The sequence below is a fragment of the Camelus ferus genome, chromosome 6 (genome assembly GCF_009834535.1).
Source record: "Camelus ferus isolate YT-003-E chromosome 6, BCGSAC_Cfer_1.0, whole genome shotgun sequence".
In the NCBI taxonomy this organism is placed as follows: domain Eukaryota; kingdom Metazoa; phylum Chordata; class Mammalia; order Artiodactyla; family Camelidae; genus Camelus; species Camelus ferus.
This window is the reverse complement of record NC_045701.1, coordinates 39,389,073-39,407,795: the sequence shown is the minus strand read 5'-3', so window position 1 is coordinate 39,407,795 and position 18,723 is coordinate 39,389,073. Positions and strand designations below refer to the sequence as shown.

At 36.7% G+C, this 18,723-nt stretch overlaps 1 protein-coding gene across 4 annotated transcripts in view; it reads right to left on the bottom strand.

The window, feature by feature from the left end:
- Window positions 1–18,723, bottom strand: part of NPAS3 (neuronal PAS domain protein 3) — a 799,363-nt gene that overhangs the window by 549,350 nt on the left and 231,290 nt on the right. For 2 of the 4 annotated variants that reach the window (XM_032481857.1, XM_032481856.1), the window contains 2 exons: window positions 4,122–4,366; window positions 3,960–4,010 (listed from right to left, as the gene is read on the bottom strand). In XM_032481857.1, the coding sequence (XP_032337748.1) occupies window positions 3,960–4,010; window positions 4,122–4,366 (296 nt within the window). The remainder of the gene's footprint in view (window positions 1–3,959; window positions 4,011–4,121; window positions 4,367–18,723) is intronic. The other 2 variants (XM_032481854.1, XM_032481855.1) reach the window with 1 other exon arrangement.

Sequence of the window (18,723 nt, the reverse complement as noted above, 5' to 3'; positions counted from 1 at the left end):
GGCTAGCACACTGTACTGCCATGTACTGATTCTAAGAACTTTCATTTTATGTGTTTCTTTAATAACAAGGAGTATGACACTTGCCCTCAAACATGAATGTCACTTGGTAGAGGAATATGTGTGTCAGCACACAGTAAAATGCCAGAACAGGAATCCGAAGACCTTTGAGCTGCTTAGACCAAGAAGACCTATCACTCAGACTGTCTCAGAAACCTTACCTTCTACGGAAATAGGGCCAGGTTATAAAATGCTACCTAAATCTTGGGGACCACCATTATAATAGTAATTCAGTGTTACTCTGAAGGATGTCCTATTCTTACTTAACTCTACATGACTAACTTAAATGAATCCATTACACATCACTGCTTAAGTAACAGTCTGGTCTTTGGCGAAGGACAGATTACATGTTGCTTAAATAGAGACCTTCAAGTCTCTCTTCTTGAAGACATCTTACCGCTTAATTCAAAATAGATGCCTGAAATCGTGAAGGGAAATTTCATGAAAATATTAAAGTTCTTTCCTAATGTGTTCAGTTGATTTTAATCACCAGGTGTCTTGTGTATTTCTCAACTGTTCCCTTCCAAAGGCTAAAACGGTCTTACGTTTTATGTATTTTAGCATTCTGCCCTTTCACACATATAGGCAAATTGTTGTTTAAAAGCTGCAATGTTTAAATTGAAATAAACCTTATGCTTACAGTGGTAAATATTCCTGGATTAATAGAGTTGCAGGAGAGATACTCCAAAAATTGACTGAAGTCTGTGGTATTAGAAAGACAGAAAATTTATCTAGTTTTAGCAAATGTCAAATCAGCAGCCATTGCTTTTAAGATTAATAAAAGATATAATGGTTTCTAGATAGCCTCTAAATAGAGATTACCATGAATGGAGAAGTGATTTACCAACAGTCACCACAATGAGATTTCTTTAAAGGTTACAATCATCAGTTATTTAGCTGAAACACTGCTGAGAATGCCTGGTCATTTCTTGAATAATGCATAATGTTCATTGTAGATTTGATCTGTATTATAACAATATAGATATTTCTAAAATAATGGAAAAAACTATCCGTTACCTTCCAATTGCTTAACACATCATTTCCATGAAGTAATTGACTCGGGACATATTACACACTGTCACCTGAGTGTTCTTTCTGCAAGCATAACTTGTAATAATCTGTACACAATGGGCATCACAAAACAAACTCATCAACCTTTATAGACTTTTAAGAAATGATGTGATGAACACAGGGCAGAGTAAAGGACCTCTCTGAAGCAGTAAATTTAAATGATTAAATTTCTATATAGTTGTGTGGAACAAATTTAAATTTAAGCTTTGAAATTTAATTATTAACATGAACAAGTCATCACATTAAAAAAAATGTTGCCTAGATCTTGTAAGTACTTTTCATATAAATTTCCAAATGCCTTTAGGTTTATTCAAGAGACTGCTTGGAGAAGCACGAAGTATAATGTCTATGGTTTTATTGTCGGATTATGAACTGCACTTCGAATGGTGCTGCAGGCTATTTATATTAGCTTGTTTATCCATATGAACTTCTTCAAGGGCACAACATAGAAGGCCTTAATAAATTAAAATGAATTTCTTTTGATGTTGTTGTTTCATGAATGTTTGATCAGAATGAGTAGCAGGTTTGCATTAAAGAACTAGAGTAAAGCTATAAAATATACATATATCGTACAGCAGAACCAGCTTACAGAAAGTGCCCACTGCATTCCTAGCAACATTGGAGAGCTGAGGTAAACATTCAGAGTCCCTATACCTCAAAACTCAGTATAGTCTTTAGTTCTAGACTATCATCAGGTTACTAACAGAGGGAGTATACATGTGCCCAAATGGACGCTCTGCCATAATGCAGATGAATTTTTTAAATAATAAAATTTGTTATCTCCTTCCAGGCTTCTAAATATCCACCCCAACCTCCCCATTTTTCTCACTGACATCATCATGTTTCACCATAGACTGAAACACCCTTATAAGCAGAGATCATATGTTATCTTGTTTTTATCCACCTTCATCGTAAGTAGTTATGAAGTTGAGTTGAGTGAAGGTCACAAAGGAAAAATGAATTATTAGCCATAATCCAAGACCCTTTCTGCATCATTTCTCTCAGCTGTAAAATGAGGGCTGAGTTCTGTATTATCTATAATTTTGCATCTCTAAAAGGCCAGGATTCTAAAGGTAAGCAGGATTATCATATCATCGAAGGATGGACAGACCATGGACACATGAGATTCTTCTACTTTGGTAGCCACTACTACCAAAGAAGCCTATAAACTGCCAACTCCCTTCAAGAAAAGATGGCAAGAAAAGATATGTATGCTGAACAAGTTATTATAAGTCTAGTCCCTCAATCTATATATTTCAAATTGAATAAGATTAAGAATATATTTTGCATACTGTGTGATTTCTAACCTGTTGTATTTATCCATTCATTTTACGTGATTTAGAATAAACACAAAGACAACCTACTGAATAAACTCTTAAGTACACTGCATGTGTACTAGGATTATATTCACATCTTCAGCTTGGGAAAATTCACCACTACTTTAGCATCTGAAACGTGGACTGGGGTATTACTGAGTTGACATCAATATTCTTAAGGGCTGAAAGGCTGTAAAAGGACAGCATGAATGTGCTTTGGTTTATTTGTCTTGTGCTACCTTCTTCTGACATTCTGCCCCCAAGAGCTATCTCTGCTGTATGTCCTTCTCAACCTTCAGATATCACTCTTAGACTCTAGAGCAGGAGTCTGTGAACTACGGCTTGTGGGCCAAATTTGGTGGCAGCTGCCTGCTTTGTAAGTACAGTCTGATGAGAACACAGCCACATCTTCTTGTTCATGTGTTGCCTGTGGCTGATACCCTGCTACAGTGGCAGAACTGAGTACTCCCCCAAAACTAAAATATTTACTATATGGCCTTTAAAGAAAATGTCTGCCAACACCTGCTCCAGAGAAAAATAACCTATTATAATTTGAATTATAATTGTCCTTCTCTTATAAGCATAAGAGACACAACCCCTGAATAACAACAGCAAAGATATAAACAGATTCACACCAGCACAGACGTCATATGACCACACCTCTTAGCACAGAATTGTAAATAGTCACTGCTTTTGAGACTTTAATTTGAATCCTTTAAGAACTTATAGCTTCCCCTCCCCCCAGTACCCTTTCCTATAACAGCCAAGAGTACAAGGACTTCAAAAGGTAGCTGTCAAGGTGTAATCACATTAACAGAAAAATTCTTCTCCCAGACGAGCCTGCCTACAACTCCACCGAATGTCCAGTTTTATTCCATGCTCATCACGGGTCTAGATACAAAGTTAATGCCCACAAAACCAGCAGATTCCACCCTATGACTTGAATGACACACCATTAAAGACAGGAAATCAATGGCCAACACCACACGTACATCAGTAAACATATGCATGCATAGTCATGTGCTTAAAATGTCATAAATCATTAGGAGTTTCCAGAACACACAAGAAAATAACTCTCTTAAGTATTAAGGTGAAGGTCTAAAATTTTTAAATAAGTTTTAAGGGTAACTGCACCAAGGATTGGGAGCACAAATACATGTTTATATTTATATATTTTAGGCAATATGCATAAAGACTTGAAGCATTAATACATAGATTGATTGTTTCATTAGTCAATAAAATCATTACTCAAAATGCCTGCCACAGTTGGACTTTGCTCCCTTCCTCTCTTTGGTAACTAAACCCAGAAAACATTAGCCTTTCCCTTTAACAAATATTCTCATACTCCAACCATTAATAATAATTTGCATGTATTAGCATAATATAAATTAAAGCCAAGAATCACTTTAATGTAAGTAATTTCATTCTCATTTCCCTGAAACCTTATATAAAATGATAGAATATTTAGGCTGAGACTTTTTGAAATTAAAATAGAAATAGAAGAGTTTATTTCACCTTCACATGGTGTCTTTCTCATGCAGAGTTCAGATTTCCACATTTGTATCCCTTTAAAGGATTTGATATGCAGGAAAAGAAGAAAGGATGATGGTAAACATTTCATCTTAGAGACACCTATAGACCATCATATTCCAGGATGAACAGTGGCTTAAATCTTACCTTTGACTGACGTATTAGGTGGAGGGCCTTCCATTCGCAAGTTCCATGGAGGGTCGCCCTGGTTAGCAAAGTCCCTCATTTTCAGATAGCTGATTGTAAGTCGAATGATGGAGGCCTTGTCAAGCTGGCTAGTGATGGCTGCAGGAAGAGGCAACAACTTGGCCAACTCGTAGAACTCAAAGTTTTCTTTTCCCCGGCGGGAGCGAGCAGCATCCCGGGACTTCTCTTTTCTCAATGCTTGTAAACTGGAATCAAGGGAGTGAAAAAAGCATTACTTAGAATATGTGATACTGTCATCAGACAGAAACTGCTTTTCTGTTTACTTCTGTTTTTCCCCAGCATAAGTCTACCAAAATCTTCTTCAAAATGTCAAGGCCATAGTAAAAGGAGTTCCAGACAGTGACCACTGAAACCATGAACTCTCCCTCTGGGCTTGTATGACATAAACTCAAGTGCAATGAGAAATACTGAGAATGGTTTGCTTGTGAAGTGTTTTCCTCCAATCACCCATGTACTGAGATACACTCAATGCTTCTAAGACGTAAGATTTACAGGTGATGCTTGATGTTATCATCTATGGGCAATTCACAGGACTGGGATTGTTTTTATGTATCTATTCTTAAACTAATGGCTTTGTTCATTTAACTGTTATCACTATGGGATCATGAACCATCAAAAGGGCACATTAAAAAATTTTATTTCAATTACCACTGTGGAGAACAAAGGGTAAACACAAATACAAACACAGTTCACAGAATCAACACGTAAAATGTGGATGTGCTTCCAACCCTCAGTAAGAATCATGACCTTCAGTCAGATAAAGAAAACATCCATTGAAAAATGAAGATTTCAATGTAACTTTATAAATGCACTGGTAATTGGTTGATATGAGAATACTTTCTTGATTAATGAACACACATTCATAGATGGACAGATTCTCTAAGATACTATAGAATAAAATATACCACCCAGAAAAGTCAAACTTTAAGACAATATAAATTTAATGTTGAAAGATAAAGCCCTATATGGGTTATTAAAATTTATAAACATTATAGACATATTACTTCACAGAAGAGGCAACAGGTGGGATCCAGCATTTTCCTTTAACTATTCATGTGCATTTCTGTTTGAAGTTTGCTCACACTGCTGAGGGCAGAATCTGGCACAACCTGAAGTTGTGTGTGAGCATCTTACAGGAGAAATCCACCTACTCTGAATTGCTCTGTTTTGTGTCTGATGAAAACTAAATTCAAAATCAGGCCCTGATGATAAATAATTGGGCAATATTTACAGTATCAGGGTACTATTAACATCATTTCTAGGTATCCATTTTCTTGGACACTGAAGGCATTTAAAATCTTTGAATCCAGCATTCTGGTTTCCCATTATAAAATAAGAAGAAAGAGAAACAAGGAAGGAAGCAAGACCAGAGGAACAGATCGAAATGAGTTCAGCAGTGTGGCTCCAATCCCTATTAATAGAATATGGGCAGTAACATTCCGTATCACATTAGTGCATATCCAACTATTGTTCATGGTGGAAACACTGTATTCACTGCAGACAGGTCAAACATCTTATTGAATATCTACGTAATTTATATGATGCCATAATGCTTTGGTCAAATACTTGCTAGGCTAATACCCCAGCCAGTTTCATGTTCACTCTATTAATACAACATTCTACATTAACTAACTAATGTACTTCTCAGAACTAGACAAATTGATGCCATCGTTTTTAGAGTCACAGTAGCCACAGGTGACAAAACTTTGTCTTGATGTCTCTGGTGATAATCTTAGGCAGAAATATCACTAATTTACAAGAAGACATGATATACCATTTATTTCCCAAAATCATAGTTGCCCTCCATTCAGTTCTTTAAATGCTCAGTTTGGCTTGTTAAAAAGTATGTAAATAAAGTGAGAGATACTTCAAAATCTTACAAAGAATAAGATAATCAAGATCCAGGTGAGCATCTTAGGATAAAACAATGACTCATCTCTCTCCCTTTAGATAATAAAAGTAATCTATCTAATACCATATGAGTCAATTGTGCCAAAAGAACGAAGTCATTTGATACGTTTCTCTACCACTTGTAGAGTGCAGTGGTTCAAGTTCGATGCTTTGCTCTTGTTGTGTTCTTGTAATTGAATACTACTCCAGAAGGTGTGCTGAACTTACAATTTCTTTTCTTTGGCCCAGGAAGTGACTATGATGGAACTCTAGAGCAGGTACTGCAAACTCAGGGGCTTGCACTGTTAAGGCAGGGAATGTCAATGAGTAAAGAGGCCTGATGGTGACTATGGGAAACCAGAGGACGACAGCCCAGGCAAAGGAAAGCACACACACTTTCAGCTGACTGCTGCTTTGGGGGAAAGCACGCCTGGTGTTGCCAGATTCCTGGTGTTGCCAGATTCCTGGTGTTGCTATTCTTAGAAGACAAAATCTGAATCTTTATATGGCATTTCCAGTTTTATGTTCTAATTTTACAGTAACTAACCAAAATTTTGAAAAATCATGCAAGCCAAATAAAACATGTCATTTGATCAATAATGGAGCAGGGACTCATTTTGCAATTGGGCAATAATTTGGGAGGCCAATTTTGATGGAATTTTTACATGGATGTTATTTGTCATTTTCCTTATACATGACACTCAATGGTCACAAAAGGAATCATTTGTTATATAACTAATATTACTAATTTTCATACTAGGAATTTCTCCATTCAACTAAAGTGAGTAGAAGATTAGGCAATTATTATGAAATTATTATTACCGTATAGGCTTATCAACAATCTAAGGAAAAAAACTAATCCTGAGGGGAGGCAAAGCCCAAGATCACTGGGAACAGCCCAATGGGCTCCAAGGGTGAGGTAGTGAGGAGACGGCTTCCTTTGTCCACTCGGAGGGGGAGTATGTGGACACTAATGCTTCTGGGTGCCTTGCCTACACACTGCCCTCTAACACTTGACTTTCTTAAAATAGACTGGGCTGACTTACTTTTTGTGTTCCTTCACTAGCTCATTATTACTTTTCTCTTCTCCATCTCTCCTTTTTAAAAAAAAAAAAAACCTAACACACACTGTGTTACCCTACTGGAGTAATCTTTCTGGCCATGATCTTAATAACAAAGGGTTTCCATGACTCCCACATCACATCATTATGCAGACACGATAGTACAGAAGGCTCTCAGAATGATAGCACTGTGTCTGTAATAAGTAGTAATTGGTTTGGAGGGCAACAGCAATAAAATACAGTCAAAGGATTATAAAGGTTGTGGAGATGCTGATACAGTAGATGAAGCTAAAGACTTTAAGCCAACGACAGATTGTGGATTACTCTTTTGCCTGCTTTTGTGAAGTAAAGCCTAGTTACAAGTAATTCTCAAATTGAATTAAGGACTACATTAAAACCTAAAGTAAATTTACATTTGTACATTCTGTTGTAAACCAAAAAAAAAAAAATTATGGTTGCATTTCTGAATACTAAGGAAAGAATGGATGCATTGTATGTGAGTAAATGTTATAGCCTGATCTCTGCCATCTAAAACACGATCAACAGTAAGTTACTCCTTGGGTCCAAGCTTCCCTCTGTTCTAGTGTTCTTCCACTTAGACTCTGAATAGCAGGAAAAGTCTCTTCATTAATCCAGCCACAAATCAAAATTTCATCTCTCTGATGATCTTAATCACCCTCACCAATAACTGCCACCAACAACTATAAAGTCAACAACTACTTCAGAAGATACACATATATATCTGAAAATCATATGCAGAATTATGTATATATGTATGTATTTTGGGGGTGATAGTAAATTATTTTCAGATTATGAGAAGGGATCCATCACCCCAACCAAAAGAGTAATAATCTAATGTATAGAATTTCCTCTTATAAAGCTTATAAAGTTGGATTCTGCCCTCCTTTTGCCATTGATGTTGCTAGAACTGACTTATCCTAAACAAATCTTCTTGGTTAAAATATTATTTGATGTATGTTTCTGAAATAATTTTTACACATTTCTATAGTTATATCTTTAAGCATAACCAACAAGCAATCAAAAAAAAAGCTTACTAAGAATGAAGATTTATTTAGAGAGCAGTGCTTGTCAAATGTAAAGTGATTTTTTAAAATCCTCCCATGTATTTTAAGCTCTTTGGCAAGCTGTGTGGCTTGTGGAAAGAGTTCTGATGGAGGAGTTTCAAGACCCACTTTAGCCATTGCAGGCATTATGATCCTAAGTTACTAAGTTGAATCTCGATTTTATCATCTTAGACCATGAGGATGACAAACAAGGACTATTTGGCAAATCTCCTGGGACCGCTGCAATGGCTCGTATGGTAATTTCAGGGCAGTATATTGTAGATGACAAAGAAATAAACTCCTTGGATAACTCTAAACTAAAACAGTTAAAATAGCTTGTAATCTCTAAATGTAGTAGAGTCTACTTCAAAGTTTTACAATCAAGAAGAATTTTTAAAAGTTGAAAAGACTTAAGAATGCCTAAAATACAGTCAACTTATCCTTAAACTTTGTTGGAAGCACCAAGTTTGGGAGTATGGGCTCTGCAGCCAGACTGAGTATCCACATCATCACACAGTTACTAGCTGGGCGACCCTGGAGAGGTGCCTCGACTTCTATAGGCCTCAGTATCCTCATCTGGGAAATGGACACTGTAATAGAACATGCTTCATAGTGTTCTTGAGAGGAGTAACTGAGCTAACATATGTAAAGTGTTAAATGCCTGCAGTGTTGTAAACATTCTATAAGCATTAACTATTAACATTATCATTGTAAACTTACGTGGGGGGAAAAGCCCAACTGTTCTGATCCTAGTACCACATCTGATTATCATCTTATTCCTCCATAATTCTTTACAATCCTTCAACCAGTAGCATCTTTTCTACCACTTTTTTTTTCCACTCTAGTTAGTTTCTATAATTCTAAATACCTTGTTTGTTTTCCTCATTGTCCTCTCAAACTATTTCCTTACAGTCACTTATGGCCTTCATTTTTAGCAAATTTTATTTCCCATATAGTGACAGTAGAAATTAAACCAATGGAGATAAAATCAAATGCCTAACTTCTGCTTGGTGACAACCCTAAAGCTGCCTATTTATGAAACCCCGTCTCTCAACTTAGGACTCTCACTTCAAGTTCTGCCTGCTGCCTCTCTCGGCACGGCTCCCACACTAGCAGAAGGCAGAGGCTAAATGCACAGGTTGTGGAGCCAGACTGTGTGTATTTAAGTCCTGGTTCTATAACTTACTAATTATGTAAACTTGAGCAAATTATTTAACCTCTTTTGCCTCAGTTTTTCTTACCTGTAAAATGGGATGATAATACTGTCTGCTTCATAAGGTTCTTGTAGAAATTAAATTAAATGAGGTAATTTTTGAAAATATTCGCAGTGGACACATAGTAATGCTGTGTAAGATGTGTTAAATGAAAACCTAAGCTCATGTGACACTGATTATTCTATGCTTTGAGGTCCACATGCTCATTTATAATATACACTGTTCTCACCAATATGATTTCTATCCACTGGTTCTGAAATATCACATTGTACACTTATGTAAAACAAAACTTCTTTCTTGTAGAGATATTGATTTATAGTCTGTTATATACCACAGGTGTACTTAATGAGTTGTTCAAATAAAAAATACATATACCAATACAGGCATTCATCAAAAAACAAGGCAATTCTCAAACAACCCAACCTACCACCTAAAAGAATTAGAAAAAGAAAAACAAACAAAACCTGAAGTCAGCAGAAGGAAAGAAATAATAAAGGTCAGAGAGGAAATAAAATAGAGATGAAAAAATAAAAAAATGTATGTTCCATTAATGGAAGATTAAAGGCTTGTAAATAAATAATTTCATGTACTAGGAATAATAAGTGGCCATTTTTCAGTTCACTACAGTAGAAAAAAAAAAAGTGGCATTCAATTGTAAGACAAGCAATTTTATTTACATATAAAAATGACCATCCAAACAGTAATTAAGGGAATGGGTTACTCAGGAGGATTGTGAAAACTTCTATGGAAGATTTCAAACTTGCAATAATAATTATTAGACAGAAAGAGTATATGTTTACTCCTAACAGGAAAAGGGTCTTTCCATATATGTTCCAAAACACCACAAATCTCAAAGCTCTCCTTGATGTCAGGCAAAGCCCCAAATCCAGGACCATGGAGAGCTCACCCAGAACCTATGGAGCAGGGAGGAAAGCTGGAAGGACAGCAGAATTTGCTGCTTTGGCCTCCATGATGGGACAAGACTGAATCATAAAACTACCCGAGTCAGAAATGAGACGGGGGGAAAAAAAGATAAAATTTTTTGAAAAATAAATTTTTTGAAAAATAAGCACTGTCACTATCACAAAGCCAATACTGTGAAACTGACTCAGGATTTGCAATCTCTGAAGCAGCCACAGAGCTGGATAAGGCTGTCTAGTGTTCTTTGGGCCACTTGTCCATAGTGGAAAAAATGGGTAATTTGGGGTTTGATGACTCCTTAAAAGAGGTAAGTTATCCTTTGTGGTTGATCCAATTTAACTTTGCAAAACTGATTACTCTGGTTTCTTATTTCACAGAAAAGATAATAATGATTATGGAAATAATATAGCTAGAGATTTACAGAACAGAGAAAAATAATTGTCACAGAAGAACAAGAGAACTAAGTCAAGTTAATCAAATGTTTCTCCTCCAATGACTTCTTCATAGCCAGATTTCTATCAGTTTTTTATATAATTTATAATTATATTTGTGGAACAGCTTCTCATAAGGACATTACTGATATACCCATAATATCTCTGTATGAAAATCCTCTCACTAAGCTTCAGCTTTAATACATTCATGTAAACTTTTAGACTACAATAAGCAGTCTTTACAAAAGAACACAGCAGGTTTTGGTCATCTAACTGTAGGGGAAAGGAAAGGTAGAGTCAAAACCACTTTAAATTTTAGCTTTTTAAAGTACTTCTAAGGAGCCACATAGGCAGGTTTTTATGGATTTTCCTACTTGTTTTGCTTAGGAGAACCCACCACTACAGACTTCTATTTATCAATTAATCTGGCATGCAGCCTCAAAGGAAGAAGGTCGACCTGTATTAAAAATTCAGCCATCAAAAATTCATCAAAGGGTGCAGCATTTTAACTCATGAACCTTTGAACACCTGCATACTTGTCAGATCTCTGGTCATAGTTAACGGTGAAATCTATAGTTACTCCAGTACCTACACCTGCCCTGACATGAGCTGAATGAGGAGGCTTCCCAGGGAAAAAGTACAGTAAAGATTCTATAAGCACTGTTTGCCCTTCCTTCATTACTTTCAATACAACAGCACATCCCACACTGACATAGAGTTCAAAGTCAATCAAATCAGCCTATTGCAAAGAATAAAAATCTTCCAGGAGTATTTTCTCCCATGATTGTAAATATCTGCTTTCTAACAAGGTAATATAATTGAGAAATGCATAAACAACTATTATCTGGTAGGATCATGTACAGCGTAACTCACAAATTGAAGTCTTTTAATGCTCCTCAAGAAAAGGTAATAATTTCAGAAACCTTCCTTTCATGTGTGAAGAAAGCAGCATAGTACATGCTGGAAGTTAAAACTGGAACCTTCAAGTTCAAGGTAAGAGCTCTGCTGCTTAACTAATGCACTGCTCATAGCTGTCATCATTAATTTATGTTAGCCTCTGTAAACATCAAGAGTATAATAGGCCAATTTCACAACTAAATATAGACGCACATTTTGCCCTTATATAAATGGCAGATTGCTGCTGTAGATCATCACCGCAGCAACACGTCAGTAAAGATGCACTGTTTGATGGTCTGATGCTCACACAATATATAAAACCAGTTGTAATGGTTGTTTGGAAGCAAAGTGTAACATAGCAGCAAAATTTCATTTGTTCCACAAACTCAGGATATATTAAGCTTGGCTGACAAAGACTGTTTGATGTGCTAAATCAGTTTGACCTTCATTCTTGCTTTATTTTTCTCATTTAACATGTGAAATGACCATTATTTTCCCCCATGTAAGAAACTATCATGAAATTGATTGCTTAAAAACAGTGTCAAAAACATCTGCACTTGATAACATTCAATAAAGTATCAAAATCAAGATGCGTCCTCAAAATGTTTAAGATATATTCTGATTGAATAATCATGACCCATTTCTGACTTGTGGTAAAATGGATCAAAAGAGTAATTAAAGCCATTCAACTAAATGCCTTCCCTCATCTTCAGAAAATGCCTTGTGTATGTTTGAACTTAATAATTAAATTAATTGGTTTTAGCCAATGAGCATTTTTATTCTTAACTCTTTAAGTAAGAGGATTTAATTCCAGAATGAGTCATTAGAATAGTAATAAAGAAAGCTGAGAGGTCCGCACAATCCTTTTCAACCAATGTTCACCTTGATTCAAATAATCCCTGAATGAACCACAGCAAGACCAAACTACTCATTGTATGCTTTGGTGTCTGCCAAAAATTTCCTGAATCAAAGTGTTTTGTTCTTCATTTCCCCCCAGAACTTTAAGCTATCCAACTGGCAGTTTCCTAATAATGGGGGGGGGGGAACCCTGCAGGTTTATCAAGTAATTTCTCTCCGCCCAATAAATAGCACTTTACCTTGGAGCAACTTGTATATTTCACACCTTAAATTTCTATTTACCAAATCAGCTAATCACTTCACAATTGAACTCAGAACAAAAAAAATTATCAATTAAAGTGGTTGAAACTCCCGCAAATTATCATTTAGGAATGAAGTAATTGCTTTCATCAGGGCAGAAAAGCCCGCCAGAACAGAAATGTCACTTTAGATTAGTGTTCTCACTCCTGAAGCTATGGATGACACAGCTGATATAAGACTAAATGCCAAGACCAATCAATTGCTTTTGTGGCTCTGCTCTGAGCTGCTGTAAAAGGGGCCATTTTCTAGGATCTACTCTTCATTATAGTAAATGCTATCTCCTTGGTAACATAATTCCATTTCTCATAAATTCTGTCTGAGAGCATTGTCCTAACAATGGATGTTTGTGGAAAAGAATGCTGTTGGTTTAATGCACAGAATTAAGTGTGAATGGCTGTCAAACTGCTATAGTTTACTAGTTCTTAAACATAAATTGAAGTCTTATACATTAAAAAGAATTCTTGGGGAGAAATGAATGTCCTGAACAAGGGTAAGATATTGTATTTGAAAGTTCTGTGTTACTGGTTTAGAATTTTGACTATTCTAGTATTTATCTGTCCTGTACAGTAAATCAGTCAGCTCACACCAGAGGTGGGTGAACACATCACTCACTTTCTCAGCAGTGTAGTTTGCAAATGTGAAACCTCAGAAGCAAATATGGACTCATTAGGCAACTGCACGTGATTTGTGAATAGCCAAAACTGTGTTAAAAGAAAAAAATGTGTTCTTTGAGCTGAGCCATTCCTGGAAAGCATCCAGATCTTAATTTATATTGTTCATCCCCCTGAAGTTACAAGAATCTGGGTTGCAGGCTCCAATTAAAAGGAAATTGAAGAAGCTAATATACAGAGAAAGCAGCAATTCCCTGCACTGCTCTCTTTAGGTCTGAAGTTTAGAAAGAGATTCAGGATCACGGGTCTTTGCCCGACATGGGATAAAGACTTTCTCATCCCGGTGAGCACACATGTGTAACTTCCATTAGCAGTAACAGAAGTCGTGAGCACACATTGAGAGGAAAATCTCCTGCTAAATATTTGAAAGAGTCAGAGCATCTCCACCAAAAGGCAAAATGAGAAGAATAGTGGGCATCTTGTGTTGGCAGGACATCTTACTAACCATCTAAAGGGCAACTGCTGGAATTTCTGTCTCTCTAAAGAAACATAGTACTAATTTTATAATATCAATGGAAGGAAAGTACATGTGTTGTTTCTACTTTCTAAGATTATTCAGTTATGTCAAAGAACATCATGGACCTTAATATATTAATAATAAAAGTAAACATCTTTAAATGTCTACTAAATGTCAGTGTCTAAGTGTTTTCAACATTATCTCATTTAATTCATGGTTGCCAATATCAGCAATGAGGGGTGGAGAGTGGGGGAGGAAGGAACAACAACTATGGACAGCAGATTATCTCTGCCGGATACGTTTGACCCTAAAATAGTGTTACATTAGCCCCTATGGGCCATTATATGGGTTTTATACTATCCCTCTCCAACTTTCTGCACCCATCCCCCAAAACTAAGAGTTTTCTTATCTCAGGGAGGGCTTTCCCCAGATCCTAGACGTTCAGTGCAACGCAGGATGGTCCAAACCAGACAACCAGTCACTGTGGAAATATCATCGTTCCCCAACTCACAAATAAGATCAGAGCACAGTCAATGACAGCTGGAGCTGGAATCTGAACCTTGGCGAGATGACTCAAGTATCTCCTTCTCATCACTGCTGCATTGCCTCTACAGGAATAAAGTCCACATGTTTCCCCTTCTCCTTTTATATTTATATGACCATTAAGTCACTGGTAAAGTTTTATTTAGTTTATAATCACCCATATAAATTTCATAATCATTGTTATGAAAACATTAATTTGCTAATGAAATGTCCAGTAAACCCCCTAGTTTTCAGGCTTATAAGCACATTCCAATTTGGAGTAGATAAATTTGCTGTTAATTGCTCTAAATCCCAAACTAAACTGCTTTGGAATTCAAATTCAAATGACCTTTTCTAGAGGGAAAATACATTTTTTTCCTTTAATTTTCTTTAAGTGTAATTTCAAACACTTTTGAAAGCACAACGAAGTGGAAGAAAGCGTCTGAAAACTTTCAAGCTTGATAGGAGAAACTTGGAAGGGAGAAAGCATGCTTTGACAAGTTTGAAGATCTTTAAGTATGAAAAATGAAAGTCATGATCATGTGAACATTGCAAACAGCACACGCTTTTACTTGACATCAATGAATACACCGTTACACTTAACTGCCTGCATTTTTTAAATCAAATAATTAAGTAAAATGGTCACCCTTTCTCTAAACACTACCATTGAGAATACAGGTCCATTGGTCCACCATCTGACTGTTTTAAGAGACACATTTTTATTTAAGCTTTCATCAAGGTTCCAAAAGCACAGTATATGGTTGCTAGGGGTATAAATTATAACAATTTCTAGAGAATATTTTGGCAAATATATATCCAAAGACATCCTATATCTTTTTTTGGCCCAAGCTGATGAAGGATGAAGGCAAATATATTCTAAAAGAATATTTGCTGCCTCTATGATAAACTTTAGAAACAAAGTATGGAATATTCAAGACATTGAATAAAGACATTGAAAAAAATGTTCAGTGGCTAGGGAAATTTTTAAAGAAATAAAAGGCAGTTCATAAAGCAGCACATATGTGAGTCAAACAACTGTAGCAATGTATCTGTACCTAAATAGATAGATACAGAGAAAATATATCCAAACTGAGGTTAAGTCCCACAAGCCAAAATATTAAGATTGGCTATTTCGTCATGGTAGAAATTCCTTGGCAGGTGGGGTGGGGTGAGAAGGTGGGAGGTGGGGGGAGATAACTAATTTCTGAAGTGTCTTCAATAAACATGTATGTTTTAACATAAAAATTACTTTTTGGAAAAAATACAAATAAATTTTTATGGACTCCAAGTTGAGTTCAAAAGCACCATGATGCTCAGAGTTATTTTTCATTTAATAAATGGTTTACCGGATAGTGCTATCAAATGCCATCCTGTCACCACTTCTTGCAACAGTAGGGCCTGAAAAATATTTGGAGAAAATGCTTGGCTTGGTCATGCCTCTAAAAGAAAAGTGGAACTGAAAAAGCCAGGGGAGGCCGTCATCCCTTCTCAAGTCATCCCACATGGGTCTCCAAACAAACGGCGAAGTCCTTAAGCCACATAGCCTGGGCTCCTGTGTCCTCTGTGGCCCCTCTAAGCACTCCAAAGCAATGTGCTGCCCAGTGTACGACATGCCAGCTGCCTGGCTGGGGGTGGAGCGTGCTACCAGTTAATGACTGACTTTCTCCATGTGTCACTAACTCCTTGACCAACAGACAGAAGCTGCAGATTCTAACCCAGGAGAAAACAGACAAACAAACATGCAAATATTGTTGAAGCAAAATCTCAGATCCTGAGTCAGGTCTTCATTAAGAAGCTGCCACAATTATTGATAGCTTGAGATCCCTACTAAGTTTTAAAACATTGACCAAAGCATCACCATCAGGATCACTGCTTTTCCATCGACTGCTGTTCTGCCCACTTCTCACAGGTGCTGGGCCTCGGTGGTAGAGTAGGTCCTTGGCATTAGATCACACACACGCAGGAGCCAAGATTTTTATGTGCCAGGTATTATCACATGAGATTTAATTTGAGGAGTCATAATACCTCACTGAGGCACTCTACAAGGAAGGACAACATAGAAAACAGCAGTTTACTTCTAGGCTTTCATTATTTAGTTAGGAACCAAGTCCTTCATGAACCCTACAAGCTTTTGGAAAACCTTGATAGATGCTTATGCCTCTCATTAAAATCTGACTTTGAGGAACTACAAGTAAGTTATTTGGAACCAGCCTAACTATGAAACAAGATGATAAAGGTAGGTAACATTTCAATGCATAAATGTTGAAAACCTTAGGATAAAATAACTAGACATTTTTTAATTTTGTGAGTTTACAAGCTGCTCATGGAAAACCAAAAGGCTGTACTATGATAAAGTTATATATAAAACTAAAAAGGCCCAGTTATCTTATTAATTGAAAGTCAGCACTGAATTTACTGATTTTAACCAAATAATTACAACAACTTTTATAGTAACATGAATCCTAACTGTTGATAGAAAGTTCTAAGATTCAGGGAAGCACATGATGATTTGCAAGCTGATATAAAAGGGACTGTTGAATTGAAAGGGGGTGACAGAACCCAGCGAATTTGTTCAACTGGCCCCTGTCACAAAGCCTCCACAAACAAACTTGGCATCTGAATCTGTAAGCCCCCAGATAATTAGCTGAGACATATAAAATGTATCCCACACGGTAGAGCACTTCCTCCCTGACCTGTCAGCCCAGTATCGTCCTTGACCAAAATGGAGACCCTGCGACCTTTCACCCACCCACAGGCACTTTACAGGAGCCCTTTCTTAAATTCACCTTCAGTCTTCTCTGCATTTCATTTTGTTTTGTTTGGACTAACACATTCATTTTAAAGGGTCTTCCTTCAAGGTCTCCTTTTGAGTCATCAGCCAACAAAAGATCACTGAAGTCTTTAGTTTCACTTCTGAAAACAGCAGTGTTTCCCAACAGCATAGGTGTAAGGATAGTGAGGAGACCAATGAGTCACCAAGAGCAATGCAGCAACTTTGTCACCTTCCCATGGCTGTGAACCAGAATCACTTTTCAAATACATACACACACGAGTGTGCATGCACGCGCACACACTTTCATATAAGCACATCACTGTTTCAAGGGGATGGAGTTATAAATGTGGCTGCCTCTAGTTATGACTTCACCAGTTACTCATTGCTTCCAAAATTCTTAAGTGGTATGTGTGCATTACCAGCATTAGATATAGTTGGTGTTTTGTTAAATGTGCTAAGATTGTCCTTCAAATTCTGTTCTCTTCTCCCTCGTGTCCCCTCATATTCTTCTACAATTTCCCTCTCGAAGAATCACTCATTTGATTTATTCATTTCTCTTCTCATAAAATTCCTATAGGCAAGAAGAGAAAGTTTTTTTGGTTTGTTTTATGAATTATTAGTCTAGTGGAAATTAATTTCAGTTAGAGGTCACAAACTCCAACACCTGCAGGATCCAACAAAATTATACAAGTGAATAAAGAGGACTAGGTGAGAGAAAGCAACACAAGCCTGATGATAAATGGCAACTGGACCCTCGCTGCTGAGCAGATAATGGGGAGTGGTGGAGACTAGGGCAAAGCAGAGAGCACTTGCCTAGCCAACAGGGGTCACACATTACTCAGGAAAAAAACATGTTACTAAATCGGAATGTGAACCCCAAAGTTGCCAGGTCTTCCTTTTTAAGAGAAGTCAGAAACCTAGATTTTTTTTAATGTAAAATCTTCTACTTTTTGAAAATACTGAGCATCTCATTTTAAAAATGCGACGTTGTGCAGGCTCCTAAGGGTCTCATTTGGCCTGTGGCAGTTAGCAGTCTGTGTTTTAAAGCCATTAATAAGCTTTCCTGAGAAAAGGATTTAATTATGGGGCACCTAAGGTATAGGATATGAAGAGCTATAGCAGTCGGGTGACACTGAAGAAACAAGGAAGAATCATCAAGCGGAGGGAAATGCAGAAAGCTGGACTGGAAGGACAGAAGCTGTATTAACAGTGATTTTTCTCAGAGTGGTAGAATTTCTCCCTTTACTCTGTTTTCCAAACTTTCTATAAATAATCAGGAAAATTAGATCAGTTATTATTCCATAGGATTTAACCAATTATTAAAAGTAGCTCAGGAAGTTAAAAATACTCATATGCGTATTTGTGCATAAATCCATTTACCCTGTTTAAGTTACAGTTTCAAATATTTCTTCACAACTGAAATTTCAATCGGTTCACCATGATGGCATCATAAATAAAAAATCGTTTCTTAAAAATTAAAATA